General features: G+C 42.5%; 1 protein-coding gene across 8 annotated transcripts in view; it reads left to right on the top strand.

Moving 5' to 3' along the window:
• Positions 1–16,314, top strand: part of ENOX1 (ecto-NOX disulfide-thiol exchanger 1) — a 612,162-nt gene that overhangs the window by 480,253 nt on the left and 115,595 nt on the right. For all 8 annotated transcript variants that reach the window (XM_061170742.1, XM_061170743.1, XM_061170741.1 and 5 more), the window contains 2 exons: positions 1,616–1,722; positions 5,639–5,756. In XM_061170742.1, coding sequence (XP_061026725.1) covers positions 1,616–1,722; positions 5,639–5,756 — 225 coding nt within the window. The remainder of the gene's footprint in view (positions 1–1,615; positions 1,723–5,638; positions 5,757–16,314) is intronic.

The raw sequence follows: 16,314 nt of genomic DNA, 5'->3' as shown, positions 1-16,314 counted from the left end.
TGTGACTGGTCTGGCAGTGTTACTTCCTCCAGGTGAGGCAGGAGAGGGGAACTGCACGCGCTCAAGGGCAGCGCGAGCTTAGCTTAAATCCTCCTGTTACAGGCGAGTGCAACAAGTTCATCAGGAGACATGATGATCAAGTCTGATAAATAAGGAGATTTGGAGTTGCGATCTTCTTGAGTTAGAAAACGGTCCATGTAAAAGCCCCTGTGAAAATCACCCGTAGATTGAGAAGCAGTTGCTTATTAGCATTAGAAGATATTTACCGTGTAGTAAGTGAAGGGAATCTGCTTTCTTCCTTTCCTCCATCACACACTTGTTTATTTTATGGACTAATTTTTGAAATTGGGGCACCAGGTGTTGCTCCTCTGTGGGGATTATTCTATTACTCTTTGACATTCCTTGGACACCTGGAAGATTTGGAAGAGCTTTGATGTCCTTTTTTAGAATAGAGCCTTGGGAATCACTTTAGAAAGATTTATGTTAAGTAGAGCATTAGCATCCCTAAGAAGCTCATTTTGACTGTGCCTTCCTAACTAAATATTTAGGAGTTCAGGTTTAATCATATGGTTCATTCAGTGCTGTAATTTCCTTAATCCCGTGCTTACTAGATCAATAACTGCTTAAGCAAGATTGAATCTGCAGTTGGTTGACCCCGCCTCTCACATCCACTACTAAGAGCCCATCCCTTTCCCTACGTCTACGTTTGTTCACTACCCTTCAACATTGATCATGGACGTAGCACCTCCCCTGGAAGCCACAGAAGTGCTAAATTAAGTCAAAGTGTTAGGAGTTAGAACTTCCAGGGGGTCGGGAGCCAGAGGGAGGAGAGCCTTATGAAAGTGAAAATGGAGTAACAGAGAATGGTATGTGGCCATGATGAACTACGAAGGACGCCATATGGTGTTGAAATAAGATCTGCATGCGGTGCTGCTGGTTGGGTGAGCCTTGTTCTGTCTTGAGGTGAAGGCAGTGGCTCCCATTTTCTGCCAGAGGGCTGGAGGGCTGGCTGTAATGGGTGCAACAGGGGGAGAAAAGGGGACCAGGGAGTAACAATGGCCTTGGGACTGAAGGGAGATACGACACAACTACTCATTGCCCCAACTTGGAACTTGGACACGGTAATGTCTTCAGCGGGCTGCACTGGGGTCCTTGAGATGGAGACCAAAAGCGAAAAAGAGATATGTTTGGCTCTTCCTCATTCAGCCACTCCCACCGGGCTTCACTTCTAAGGCCCCAATCCAGGCATTACTTGATCTGTATATCTATATTTGTATGTCAACACCAGTGCCTGTACATCTGTAGATCTAGGTGTATAGATGTACCAAGTCATATTTTTAGACAAGAGCTAACAAATGCTTGGAAGCAGATGTCCATGAACTTTTCCCAGTCATATTTAGAATTTGTTTTAACCTAAAGTTATGGAGACAGACATGAAGGGAGACCTCCCCAACCTTGCTAAAATGTAAGTACAAAAAGGCACAAATTGGATGGATATTGATGATGTTATTTCTGCTGCGACATCATCCATAGACTCCTAGTGTCTTTGCTTTGCTTCCCTATAGTGATCACAACATAAATTACTTGTCTTGTTTGACTTCCTTGTTCACCAAAGTTGAGCAGATTGTGGCCGTTTTCAACGCTTCTACCAGACAAAAAGCTTGGGACCATTTCTCGAAAGCTCAGCGCAAGAACATAGACATTTGGCGAAAGCATTCTGAGGTTGGTGATTTTATTATTACTTTTTTAACCACCATCACACAGCTGGATTGGCAGGGAATAGTGTGGCTGCAGCCACCATGGTTTTTGTTCCAGTGGGCAGTCATCCTGCCCTCACTGTCAGCTCCAAATGCAGCTCAGATTTGTTCCTTATCCAGAAAAGCAGCTGACTTAATGCTTAGAGGACAGAGTGCTTTTCTCCCCTGCCAAGGGGAGAAAAGCATCTCTCCCATTCATAGTAAAGAGCTCAGAAATAAGCTAAGACACTTGGCCTAATCACTGTGCAAAAAAAGAAAAAAAAGTGTAACGTAAAATAGAAAACTAGTTTTAAATTACTGAGTTTTTTTTCAGTGTTCTACAACATGATGGTGACGGTTTGCTCTTTGGCTAGAAATGGCAAGTATGCCTTTCATCCACATCTTCTCATCCTAAGCAATGTCTTAGTCCCCTGTGCTAGCCAGCAGGTCCTATCAGACCTCTCCCCAGAGCAAATTTCCTCAGGGAAGTGAATGTCCAGGCTAGCCCTATCCATCCCTCTGCATCAATGCATGTGTGAAGTGTGAGTATCTACCCCAAGGCAAGAGTTCAGAACTTAACCTTCGCTGCCACCTAGAAGGACCCGATTGTGTCATTAGTCATTGGTGGTCCAGCTGTTATTTTTAAATCCTCAGTGTAGTGTACGCTTTGAACCTGTAATTTAAAAGTAAGTATACTGTCTTTGTTTGCTGCTTCTTTTTTTTTTTTTTAATGAGAGAATGTTTTTCATTTGGATGCCTCTCCGTCTCTAGCATGTTAATACTAAAGTTCTCTAAATGATAATCCCCTCTTTCCAAATCCCAAACTTATAGAAGGTAAGGTTTATTAATTTAATGATTTGGGCTCACACTTGTAAAATAAGTGTTTTATGTAGAGTCTGAGGAACCACAAAGTACTGCAGTATCAATCATTTGGGTAGCATTTTAAGTGCCCATTAACTAATGCTAAATTACAGTTGAATACCAATGGCACTTGATGTAGCATCCATATGCATACCAAGTGAATTCTTTATTATCACTGTTATTATGGTGAGTACTGAATGACTGCACAATAATGGGACACTTAAAAGGCTAGTGCAATTTATTATTAAGAAGGACATTTTTTATTTTGTTCACAAATACCGAGAAGGTAGTTGGTGACTGATGCAGGAGGTGGGATTTCTCTTTTATTCTTCGGGGGCCAGAAAACCAAAGGATGCTTACCCAGTGCTCTCCCAGACACTGACTTGAGCCCCATGTCAAGGTTGATTTTCATGAGGAAAGAGTCCCGAAAATCAATGATGAAATACATGAATCGAGGGTTCTGAAACACTAATTGGAATCCATAAATTATGATTCAGATTTGGGAATGATCTGCCTATGAATTGTTTATTTTTTATTTTTTTGGCTTCACATAAAACCAGACATGATTAAAAGAAACGTTAAGAGAAGGGCAGGTGGCATGATGCTGAATAAACCCGGGCATAAAAAAGGCTGTCGTTAATCTGGGAGTGGTGGCAACTATCCGTTACTGATCTAAATCACGCTTCCTGCCATGTCCGATCCCGTTCCCCCAGCCCTGCCTCCCCCGTGCAGGGCCATCCCCTCCCTTGCTGAGCAGGACACGCGAAGGCTTCCAGCCTTGTCCCAAGGAAGCCTGCTTGCTTTGGTCACTACTGGGAGGTAGAAAGGGACACAGCCCAGAAAGATGCTTCTGTAAAGGGTCTTTGTGTCTCCCTGCCACTCCCACCACCACCTCTTCTGATATAGTAGGAAATAGAATTCTAAATTACCTTTGATTTTCTCTCCTACATGTTGCCCGATTGATTAAATACCAGTTGGCAATTTAACATGGTGGATGATTTCTCAGTTGCATATGAGCTTGATAATTGGCTTGATTTTTCCACGTTCCTGTGAACAGCATCTGTTAATTATCTGCAACACCTTTACAGATTTATTAGAGTGTACAAGTGATTTACTGCTGAACCAGAGGCACCCTGTGGAAACAGCCTCAGCTTTTTTTTTTTTTCCCTCCAATTTTTTCCTTTCTGCCACCCTCCCCCATGAGAACAGCTACTGTATGACAGTTTGTCATTAACTGTAGGAACTAAACAACAGGTCCTTTTAGCCTCGTTTATTCTTTCCACCTGAAGTTTCTTTGCTTCAAGTATTTTCAGGCCACCTCCTTGGAAACTGGGCTCTTTGTCAGTAGAAAGATTAGTTGTCCACAACCTAAAAACTTCCCCACTAATCACATGTGACATCCGCCTCCAAGACCCGATGGTGTTATTTAAGGCGGAATTGGCACCTCTTTCTACAAGGTGGCATGGTCAAGTGAGGGGACACTGCCTGTCATCCTGGTGCCTCTCAGGACTGCCCTGTGATGGGTGGCCCTGTCCCAGGGACCTTGCCTTCTGCCCTCCCCCTTTCCCTGTCTTTGGTGACTTCCCTGTCTTTGTCTCTGCAATTGTGGTTCCCAGGGTTCAGAGCTGACCACGCAAATGTGGTTAGCAATACAGAATTCTCTTCCCATCGTGCTACAGTTAAAATCTGTGTGCTAAGGAGAGAAGAGAGTTGAGAGCACCTATAACAGAATAATATAGACGCATCCATCCATCGAATGAGCACTTTAAACTGTGTTTAAAGTCATGCCATTAATACATTAGGTGTTGTAATTTAGTTTTATTGTTATTCATAGATTTTTTATAAAGTGAAATTATTTTAACTGTTTGACTTTTTTTTAGAGACTCCAATTTAAATGGGGAGAAAAACAACAATGCAGCTCTTTCCACCCTACCCCCGTTTTTTGTTTTTTTTTGAGGACAGAACATATAAAAGAACAGAATGGTTAAGGATTTGCAAATATATAATTTACAGCTTTATCCAAAATAATAATATAATTATTTAATGTAAGCAATACAGTGTCCTGATTTTTAAGCACAGTAGTAAACAATTTATTGTGTAATTCTTTACTTTTTACAGTGAGTTTTCACATACACTCTTGCAGTCAAACAGCCTTTATTACTACTACCCCATTTATGTGTGAGTAGACAAAGGCTCAGGAAATTAAATGCCTTGATTGCAGTCACTTTTCTAGGAAGTGGAGAAAGGAATGGCCCTTAGATCTTAAAGGGATGCTAAAACAACCATTACAACATAAACAATAAACCCCACATGATAATGTAAAACACCAACAAAGAAGGCATCTGTTTTTATTTTGTCCTCCAACATCATTTGAATTTCAGCATTTGGATATCTGAAGTGTGTGTGTGTGTGTGTGTGTATGTGATCACACATCGGCACATACACACATGCAGGGACACTATTTTGCATGAATAATAATAGTGGTCAACATTTTCAACTTAATGAACCAAGTCTCTCACATGATGCTAAGTATTTCACATGCATTAACTTTTTTATCCTCAAAACTCTCCTTGTCACACTATCTCAGTGAGTGAATTGACACTAAGAAAGATGAAGAAACATCCCTAAAGTGACACAGTGGGTCAGTGGTAGACCAGCCTTTTAAGAAATTCTCTTGCTCACATTCCTAGCGCCCCCTACGTTCCAGTTCTGGTAATAGACATTTCTATGGGAGCCTCACGACAGCCCTACCAGGTGGACGTTATTGTCCCCCTTTTTACAAATGAGGAAATTCAGAGATTAAAATAATTTTCTGAAGAGCCCTTGACTCACCATTGGTGATCAGGAATTTCTCCCAAGTCTGATACCGAATCCCTCGATTGGTCCACACCCCAGACCCCTCAGAACTTCACTCTAGATTAGGTCGGGCAGTGATTGGGAGGTGAAGACATTCCTGTGTCAGTCATAACACACGGAGAGACCATTGGGAAAGGTGTGTCATGTGTCGCTGACTCTGACGCCCATGGGTCCTCTGCTTCCAGGAGCTCCGGAACGCTCAGAGTGAACAGCTTATGGGCATCCGCCGAGAAGAAGAGATGGAAATGTCGGATGATGAGAACTGCGACAGCCCTACTAAAAAAATGAGAGTTGATGAATCAGGTAACGTGGATAACTGCCACATCCCTGTGAGATACCTTAATGATCTTCCTAATCTTAGTTGGGGCATACAGATTGAGAAATGGCTACATAACTCACTTTTTTTTTTTTTTTTTATTAATTTATTTATTTGTGGCTCTGTTGGGTCTTCGTTTCTGTGCGAGGACTTTTTCTAGTTGCAGCAAGCGGGGGCCACTCTTCATCGCGGTGCGCGGGCCTCTCACTATCGCGGCCTCTCTTGTTGCGGAGCACAGGCTCCAGACACGCAGGCTCCATAACTCACTTTTATTTGAGTTAAACTAAACTTTCATCTTTGAGTGACTCTGCCTTGTATTAATAGAACTTGAAATTCCTTCTTGGGCACATATGATTTAAATTGTTCCAGTCGTTTCTCTGTATGTGGGTCTGGGGCCACACTTATTTTGGGGGATATTTGCCTGTTCCCATAAAAATCCTTTTCCAGAGTGTGGCAGCCACCACTGATGCTGAAATACAGATAAAATTTGGTTTCAGTCAGTGTACTTCTTACATGGGAAATGTTTAATCCCTAAAGAAGCTTTCTAGCCTCTGAAGCAATGTGCTGGAGAACTAGACTGCTTTCTGATAAATTTTAGTTCCTAACCTGTCATCAAAGGGATGGTCCCATTTGGTACCAAGAAAGGGGCATCAATCCTTGAGTTATAAAAAGGAGAGAAGCTTAGAGAGAACCTTGATTGATATTCTCTGCCTAATCTGAGATGCTGATTTAAAACTCTCTTCTCAAATTGTATGTAATTCCCTTGATGTTGTAAAAGCAAGCAGGAGAAGTGCTCACTCAAACGTAGGAGGCACCAAGGGAGACTGCTTGCCTGAGGGGAAGAGTGTTTCCTAAAGGGCCTGGGAACAACCACAGTCGCCAACTTTGCCAAAAAGGGAATAAAACACTCACCTCTCCCAGGCCTTTTCGGGTGACCAGGAACAGAGGATCTTTGCTAGTTTGGTTAGTAGAAGCCAAAATCAAGATTCCAAAATGGTCAAGTCATCAAGATTACAAAGTGGTCAGTTAGGTTGACCGGTCAGTTCCATGTCTTGGCTATTGTGAATAGTGCTGCTATGAACATAGGGGTGCATGTTTCTCTTTGAATTATAGTTTTGTCCGAATATATGCCCAGGAGTGGGATTGCTGGATCATATGGTAATTCCATTTTTAGTTTTCTGAGGAACCTCCATACTGTTTTCCATAGTGGCTGCACCGACTTACATTCCCACCAACAGTGTAGGAGGGTTCCCTTTTCTCCACATCCTCTCTAGCATTTGTTATTTGTAGATTTATTGATGATGGCCATTCTGACCCGTGTGAGGTGGTACCTCATTATAGTTTTGATTTGCATCTCTCTAATAATTGGTGATGTTGAGCATCTTTTCATGTGCCTACTGGCTGTCTATATTTCTTCTTTGGAGAAATGTCTATTAAGGTCTTCTGCTCATTTTTCAATTGGGTTGTTGGTTTTTATTGTCGTTGAGTTGTATGAGCTGTTTGTGTATTTTGGAGATTAAGCCCTTGTCAGTCGCATCATTTACAAATATTTTCTCCCATTCCATAGGTTGTCTTTTCATTTTTTTTTTATGGTTTCCTTTGCTGTGCAAAAGCTTGTAAGTTTGATTAGGTCCCACTTGTTTATCTTCATTTTTATTTCTATTGCTTTGGGAGACTGAGCTAAGAAAACATTGGTATGATTTATGTCAGAGAATGTTTTGCCTGTGTTCTGTCCTAGGAGTTTTATAGTGTCATGTCTTATAGATAAGTCTTTAAGCCATTTTGAGTTTATTTTTGTGTATGGTGTGAGGGTGTGTTCTAACTTCATTGATTTACATGCAGCTGTCCAACTTTCCCAGCACCACTTGCCGAAGAGACTTCTTTTCCCATTTTATATTCTTGCCTCCTTTGTCAAAGATTAATTGACTGTAGGTGCGTGGGTTTGTTTCTGGGCTCTCTATTCTGTTCCACTGATCTGTACATCTGTTTTTATACCAATACCATGCTGTTTTGATTACTGTAGCTTTGTAGTATTGTCTGAAGTCTGGGAGAGTTATGCCTCCTGGAAAGAACCTAAATGTCCATTGACAGATGAATGGATAAAGAAGATGTGGTACATGTATACAATGGAATACTACTCAGCCATAAAAAAGAACAAAATAATACCATTTGCAGCAACATGGATGCAACTAGAGATTATCATACTAAGTGAAGTCAGTGATAAAGAGAAAGACAAATACCATATGATATCACTTATATGTGGAATCTAAAATATGGCACAATTGAACCTATCTGCAAAACAGAAACAGACTCCCAGATGTAGAGATCAGACCTGTGGTTACCAAGGGGGAGGAGAGGAGGGGGAAGGATGGACTGGGAGTTTGGGGTTTATAGATGCAAACTATTGCACTTAGAATGGATAAACAACAAGGTCCTAGTGTATAACACATGGAACTATATCCAATCTCTTGGGATAAACCATAATGGAAAAGGATATATATAAAAAAGAATGTCTGTATGTGTATAACTGAGTCACTTTGCTGTACTGCAGAGATTGGCACAGCACTGTAAATCAACTCTACTTCAATAAATAAATAAATAAATAGCGGTCAGAATGCTCTGTTTCTCCAGGGCTTTAGAAGAGAATGCCAGAAGCATAAGATGATCACGAGAAAGAGCTCCTGCATCCAGATGTATACAGAGGGGAGTTTCATTTCCCTAGAACAGTGGTTCTTAAAAGCATGGTCCCAGTCCAGCAATGTTAGCATCACCTAGAAACTTATTCGTAATGTAAATTCTCGGGTCCTACTCGAGACCTACTAAATCAGACTCAAGAGGATGGGGGAGGGGGGGACGTGAGATCCAGAATCTGTGATTTAAAGCCTTCTGCGGAATCCTGATGCAGGCTAAAGTTTGAGAACCACTGCCTTAGAAAATTTCCCTTTCATCCTCAAATTCCGTTCATTTGAATCTTTTAGAAGCTTAGCATAAAAGCAGGCACCATGCCACTATTTTTTGAAGCCATATATCCTTTGTCTGAAAAATGAACTGAGCATTTATGTGTCAATGTATGTCTCTTATTAAACTGATATCAGATTTCTCAGGACTGCTCGATTATTGGGTTTGGATTTGCTTATTTGAGGAAACCACCTTCCACGCAGCGTTTCTATTCTGCAAACCTTCATATATCAGAAGAAGAAAGTGAGTTTAGGGTGTGATTTTTCTTAAATTCAATGAGCTCTTCCAATAAATAAATAAATAACTTTTTTCCTCAAAAAAAGCTTTCATCATTTTTTTAATCAGAGTTTTTCAGGGCATCTCTGCTTTTCTGATTATGAAGACTACTTCCTTGTACTTTTGCTGTTTACCACTTATAGTAATTTACAGTGTGTCTTTGGCTAGATGAGGGGCAAGTTTACACAAAACCTGGATCCTTAACATCTTTATAAGGTAGGTGTAGAAGAAAAGAATGGAATCAATCAGGAATTCTGATTTGAACCTGTAGCTTTTTTCCCCTTATTTTGCGGGGAGTGACATTTCTTTTTAAACAACCTGTCAATTTCTCAAGTAAGAAATATCTATAATTTCATAGCCTGCTTGGGATAAGACAAGAATAATAATGACTCAAGAATAGTAATAGGCCACAGAGGAGATCTTACAGACCATGGCAGCAAGCGTATACCTGCAGGATTGGCCCCTGATCTGTGCTCCGGAAGAATCCACAGGGATACCAAGGACCTCTCCTCTCAGTGGGGACCACAGGGGTCCTCCCGGGAAGTTCGACTGAAGAGACTTCTTCCCAGACCGCTGTGGTTTTCCTCCCAGGCGTCTGATAAGAGCCTGAAGTAGGACTTGAACTTGCAGAACTTTCTCCAGGCTCGTTCCTTGGTCAGCAGAATTAATGAACACAATACAGTGCGTGTTCCACACCAGGCCGAGGGCAGAGATGAAAGAACCGAGGTTCAGATGCCAGGCCCTGAGGAGTTCAAAGTCTTTTTTGTGCTTTTCGAAATGAGACAGACCCGGAGAATGCGGTGTGTGGTTTATGAGGAAAGCGCAAGACTGATTGGAGGGAAGGGAAAGCAACTGACCTTCCTTATTCCGCTGGGCCCTCAAGATCCTGCCAAAAGGCAGGCAGGTGGTGGTGGTTCTTTCAGCTGTGCATATTCGAGGGGTGCAGCCTAACAGCAAGAATCCCATCTTGTCTTTTGACCAAGCTTCAGACAAGATTGTGTGAACTGCTGAAAGGGGGGACTGAGGCCCTACAGCCTGAGGGAAACAGGCCTTCCAGCGGCATCTCCTTAGGTGACAGGCCACTCATTTTTTTAGGTACAAATTTGCATGTGTTAGTCTAGTCACCTCCAAGCAGGCCTCCGAAAACAGAGCACTGTACTGAACGGACAGAGGAATTGCCAGACCTGAAATAGAAGTAAACTTCTCCATCCTTTAAGGAATCCCTTCCCCCTCCTTTTCTGCCAAAACAGTGAGACTTTGCCTCTGGGTCAGCAGCTGACCCAGGAATTCTTGGAAATCCCAGGGGATAACACCCTCCCTCCCGGGAGCCTCCGGCCTGCCCAGCCCTCCATCTCCCTCCTAGAACAAAAACCTGCGCAGGTTTTATTGCATTTCTGAGGGGGAGGTGGAGAGAATTGACTTTGGTTTTCAGAAAAAGCAAGGTTTATTATGTGAGGACTTGTATGATACCTTGGGTTCAATTTTTTTTTTTTTAATCAAAGTTTTTCAGGGCATCTCTGCTTTTCTGATGATGAAGAATATTTCCTTGTACTTTTGCTGTTTACCACGTATAGTAATTTACAGTGTGTCTTTGGCCAGAGTTCCGCCAGACCGGCTGTCACTTCCACATCCCTCTGGGCGGGCCAGTCACCGCTGCTCAGCCGGTGACTCTTAAAGGGGAAAAAGGAGTTTGCTGGAGCCAAACTAAGATGCTGATAAAAGTGAAAATGAGTTTTGCTAATACATTTGAAAATCAAGACAGATTTATCGAAGCATTCATTCAAGAAAATCGGCATCCTGTTCCAAAGTCTGTGAAGATAATTTTTGATAAAAATTCAAATGTATTGTTGCATAGTAGTCTGTCTCCTGCTGCAATCAAGCCAAACTTTAAAAGCCAGGTCAATTGCTCCTTCTCCCTCTCTCTCTCCCCTCACCTCTATTCTCCCTCCCTCCTTCCCCTCACCCTTTCTCCTTCCTCCCTCCCTCCAGGTTGGCAGTGGGGGAGGGCCAGGAGTTGCACAGGAAGGAAGGGAGAAGAGAAGTCTGTCCTAGATGGTAAGGCTTCCCTGGCAGAACCTGATTAGTGTCAGTATTGTGAGTTCAGTGAGTCGGTGCGTATGAAGCCCTTCCAACAGTACTTAGTGGGGAGCGTGTAACAAGTAACTCAGTGACTGTGACTCTGCTTCTCATCTTAGTCATCCCCCAACACCTGGTCCTGGGCCCTTCACCAAGTAAGTGCTCAATAAAAGTTGATCAACTTCAGTTACATAATCCCCTTCTTCTGGTCCCTGTTTTTGATGGTTCCGTCGCGTAAGTTGGTCAGAAGATGGTAGCCCTAAGAACACTTAACTCTGGTTAAACTGAAATGGCAGGCATTAAGAAGCGTGTTCAGACAAGAATGGTTCATTTCTCCACAACGTTCAGAACTTTTGCACACCCAGAATTCACTGCCACATGCTGAAGAGACTATGGACCAGAGAATTGAAACTCAGCATCATTCTAATGATTGACAAACATTTGTCAAGCATCTTCTTGTGTTCAAGACACTGTGGACCCAGGGGGTATGGAGAGAGTTAGACACAGCCTACCCTGCGCTCCGAGATGTGAGATACTTTTAAAGAGATAAACATTTTAAGTTAATAGAAATACAGTGCCTGACGCCAAATATATTTTAAGCCGTTAATTTAAATTCAGGATAAAGCAGAATGAACATCACTCTCCAGTGTATGTACCTAACCCAATATTTGGTGAGTATACATTGTACACTGAACACAGATTTTAGAAGAGAGTAAATCTAAAACGGCCCTTGCTTAATAGACGACCCTTAAACCATGCCATATGCACAAATGCTCTTGGGTTTTAATTACACCTTATTTAAACTCTGAGCTCCTTATAGGAGCAAATACTCTTTTAATTATGAAGAATGTTTTCTGGGTTGTCAAGTTTCCATGGAAACTCACCATAAAATAGGTACCGACTTTTTTTTTTTTAATTCCAGTAAGAAGTCAGACAAAGATTTTCCAGCTCTTTCAGCCAACTGAGTCAAATTAGGGACTCATAATTCAGTTCACTTGGAATCAGCAGTATTCAGTCTGTCTAAACAGTTTCATATATAGCTGGAAGTCTTAGGTTAAAAAAATTAATAATAAGGCTCTCTCGGGCTATCCCCTGATCTCTTTGAACACCAGGACTGCCTTCATTTTTCTGATACAGTTCCTGTATGGGAGTGCTTTTGAAAGACATAAGAATGCCCAACAGACAGATTACACTTAGGCACGAGTCCAAGAAGAGGTTCACTGCAGCCCCCAGCACCAGCCTAGGCACAGAAGGGAAGGGCTACTGGATTCCAGTTCAGGGTCCTGCAGCCGACTGATGGGGGCCTGACGGGAGCCATATCACTCGCAGCTGGTAGAAGCTTCCTTTTAAGGAACATTGAGTGTGATCCTAGCAGGCTTACTCTGGGGTCGCTCACAACCGGGCAGAGGGACAAGGGCCTTCAGACGTGGAAAGTGAGATGGCTCAGTCTCACATGCCTGGGACTGTGCTCCCTGCCCAGCAGACTCCCAAAGGCAGGAGCACCAGTGGTGAGAAGGATCGGCTGTTTGTAGACCTTCTGTTTTGACACGTGACGACCATCTGAAGGAGACGTAGAACAGTGATGTGTGTCCATCAGTCACCGCCAAGTTAAAGACGAGCGTTTTCTTTCCAACCATGACAGAATGTCTTCTGGGAACCCAAGGGCCAAACAAGGAGGTGCGATTAATTAAAACTTATATGGCTTAAAGATGATGAAATCAGTCTTCCGAGGTGGGCTGAGCAGCCTACTTCATTCCTAATCTGTTGAAATAGAGCTTCATTTGCAAGGAGACAAGGCTTTTTTCTCTGTTTCTTCCCTTTATTTATTTATCTTTTTAAATCGTGCTAATCTTGCCAAAGGAAATCAAATCAGTGTTTATTTGGGGTAGATTTTTCAGTCCCTTGATTTCATGTGCAGTTAGTGTTCCCATTTCGTAATGGATATGTTTCTGAACGGTGTAGAAATCATTTCTTTACCTTTTAAATGTAAGCGGCAGATGCTGTTAAACCGACCCCGTGGAGCAGGATTCCTTTGTCACGGCAGCACTCCTGCCCAACCGGACCGTGCTTATCTGTTCTGTAAATTCACGTTTGGAGGCTAAACTGTCTTTAAGCGGAGCCCTCTTATAATCTTATTTTTCTGTAGCCGGCAACAATGCCGGATTCCCAACATCGCTCTCATATATGCACAGATTTTCCATAATCGTGTGTTTCGTGTCAGATCGATTTGGGTTGCTGAAAGTGTGTTGTGTCTCGGAGACCACAGATTTTTCCATAATGCTCCAGCCACTCAGCTGAGCGGCGCCTCCAGAAAACCCAGGCGAGCCCTGGTTGAGGGTCTCCATCAATTCACGCCTGGTCAGTACTAGCTTGGTCTCCATCAATTCACGCCTGGTCAGTACTAGCTTGGAGCCTGGTCAGTACTAGCTTGGAGCCGGTCAGTACTAGCTTGGAGCTGGGAGCATGTGCTGGGCTGTCACACAGAAAACTATTCTCTGAATAGTTTTCTGTGTGACAGCCCAGCACATGCTCCCAGCTCAGCCACCTTGCAGAGAGGACTCCGGCTCTATCAAACCCTGGCTTCTGGCCTGGTGACAGGAGCCCCTGGAGTGTGGTGAAGGGCTCTTGGGCTGATGGGTAGTTGGCAGGCAGAGGAGAAAAGTGAGGAACTTACCAGCCAATGTTCAGAAAGGGAGACGTGCGGAGACCTTGGCCCAGGAGGAATGTAGACAAATGGCCAGTGGGCAGCACGAGGTCACGGCACAGCCGCCCGTGCCCAGCCTGCGGCGCTGTGATGCCTTTCAACTGCCAGGAGCACCATGATCTAGATTGCAGTTTATTATGTTTTTGGGGCATTTCATTCCGATAAGTTTTGATGCAGGATCATCACGTAGGGGTGTAGATTTAATCCTGTTTTCTTAGCAGGCTCTGAGGACACTGAGGGAATATTTATGTAATAAGGTGCAAAGTTGCTATGGAAAATACTATAGCAACCTAACGTCTTCGCAGAGCCAGGCGGCCACTTATAACAGCAATCTAAATTTACATTTATTTTAGTGTCAATTTATCGACACTCTTAGTATCTCATTCTGACAGGATGTTAAAATATGTTTTCAGCTTGCATTTGAGCAAAATTAACACAGTGTTGTTGGAATTTAAGTAGGGTTTGCACAACTTCTGGAAAAAAGAAGAATATTTTCGAGGGAGTTTAGATGACAGAATCTGGGTAAGTTTGTAACTCTCTTCTTTCTCTTTCCTAAATGTATGAAAGAATTCCTTAGTGGCATTTATTCCTAGTTTTTCCTCTTAGTTGGTAACTGATGAGTCGGAATTTCTGATTACCAAATGAGGGTTATCCTTTTCAACACTGACGTAATTTTTTAAGTGCTCACCTATGATTCTAGCTGGCGCTTAAAGAAAACACTTTTAGTAGATCAGCTCATTGCCCTCCAGCAGCGTGTGACTTTTTGAAAATGAAATCTATTTTTTATATTAAAAAAACCTATTCATTTTGGAAAGTCTAATGATTAAGAATAATAAAAGATAAAACTGTTAGTTATAACACTACAAAAGACTCTTTAGTTTCTGGTTCGTTTTCTTCTTCACAGCCTAACACTATAAGCATTTTTTTTTCTTTTTTTTTTTAATTTTATTTATTTTATTTATTTATTTATTTATGGCTGTGTTGGGTCTTCGTTTCTTTGCGAGGGCTTTCTCTCTAGTTGTGGCAAGTGGGGGCCGCTCTTCATCGCGGTGCGCGGGCCTCTCACTATCGCGGCCTCTCTTGTTGCGGAGCACAGGCTCCAGACGCGCAGGCTCAGTAGTTGTGGCTCACGGGCCCAGTTGCTCCGCGGCATGTGGGATCTTCCCAGACCAGGGATCGAACCCGTGTCCCCTGCATTGGCAGGCAGACTCCCAACCACTGCGCCACCAGGGAAGCCCACTATAAGCATTTTTGTATGTATTTTTTTAATACATACATGATTATGTTTTTAGTCAGACCTTTTTGTATAACAAGTGGGGTTTTTTAAAGCTTTTTTTATATATTAATGAAATAGAAAATATAGAGCAAATGCATGTGTATCCCTTCTGGATCATGGGCTCCTTCCCGTGAACCTTTAGGACTCCAAGCTGTAATCTTTGAGGTGGTCAGAGTAGATACCTGAGGTCATTAAAGCCTGAAAATTGGGCCAGCCCTCCCCACAGCATCTTTTAGGTCCCTTAAATGTGAGTGTGGCAGAGAACTATAGATACGTAGCTGGTTAGTAGTGGAAAGATAGTATCTATTGATTTTCTTTTCTACCTCTCCATCTGAAATCTTAAAGTGTGACTTTAACACTGTTAAAGTGGGACATTGGCCAAAAGAATCGATACCAGACTATATTAAAACCTATGCTGCTACCAGCTTCTTGGCCCTGATGTACTGTTTATGAACACCATTGACCTAATTCTCCTATGCTTTTATACCTCATCGTTCATCAAGACACAGTTGGAGACATAAACTTATTGTACCTTGACTCCTAACACTGTTGCCCATAAGCTTCATTAATCCAAGACCTGAAGATCTACTGTAGGAATACAGAAAGTGAGGACAGATATCCAATTGAATTCCAGTGAGCCACACTCAGTTAAATGCCCCATAACTAATGGGAAAAGTAATTGACAGAAGTAGCAGTAATTATTTCTCCCCTTTCTTAGAAATTCCACCTTCCATTTATGATACTTAGAAGCGCTGGACATTGAAGTTTATAGCAATTTTAAAAATTATTATTATAGTGAGCGCTCCCATGTCTAAATGGCTTAGAGACTCGTCTCTTTTACTGGCATGCATGTCCTTGATCCCAAAGAGTGCTCAGCAGACCTTCTCCCCAGCTCCAGGACACAGTGTGGGAAGCTTTCTGGGAAGGGGCTAGAGAAGGGATGTTTTATTTGAGACTCCCCATTACCAGCAGAGAAGTAGGGAGATACATTTCTGGAGCAAAAGTTGCAAAACAGAGTCGATTCATCGTAGTGCTTCAGGGCGGGTGTTGCAGGTTCTTTAATGAGCCCATTGTACTGATAACTTCTAGAGCCGCTGTGTCCCAGAGACCTCTGCATTCCACTTCCTGCATGTGGGTCATTGCCGCTTGATGCAGTTACCCAAATTTTCAGTTATCTGAATTAACTTAGGAACATGTAAATATCTAACACTAGGGTATTGGTTAATTAATCATATATCCATAAGCAGCCTTGAAA

Source organism: Eubalaena glacialis, chromosome 16, assembly GCF_028564815.1.
Source record: "Eubalaena glacialis isolate mEubGla1 chromosome 16, mEubGla1.1.hap2.+ XY, whole genome shotgun sequence".
Lineage (NCBI taxonomy): Eukaryota > Metazoa > Chordata > Mammalia > Artiodactyla > Balaenidae > Eubalaena > Eubalaena glacialis.
This window is presented reverse-complemented; position numbering and strand designations above follow the sequence as displayed.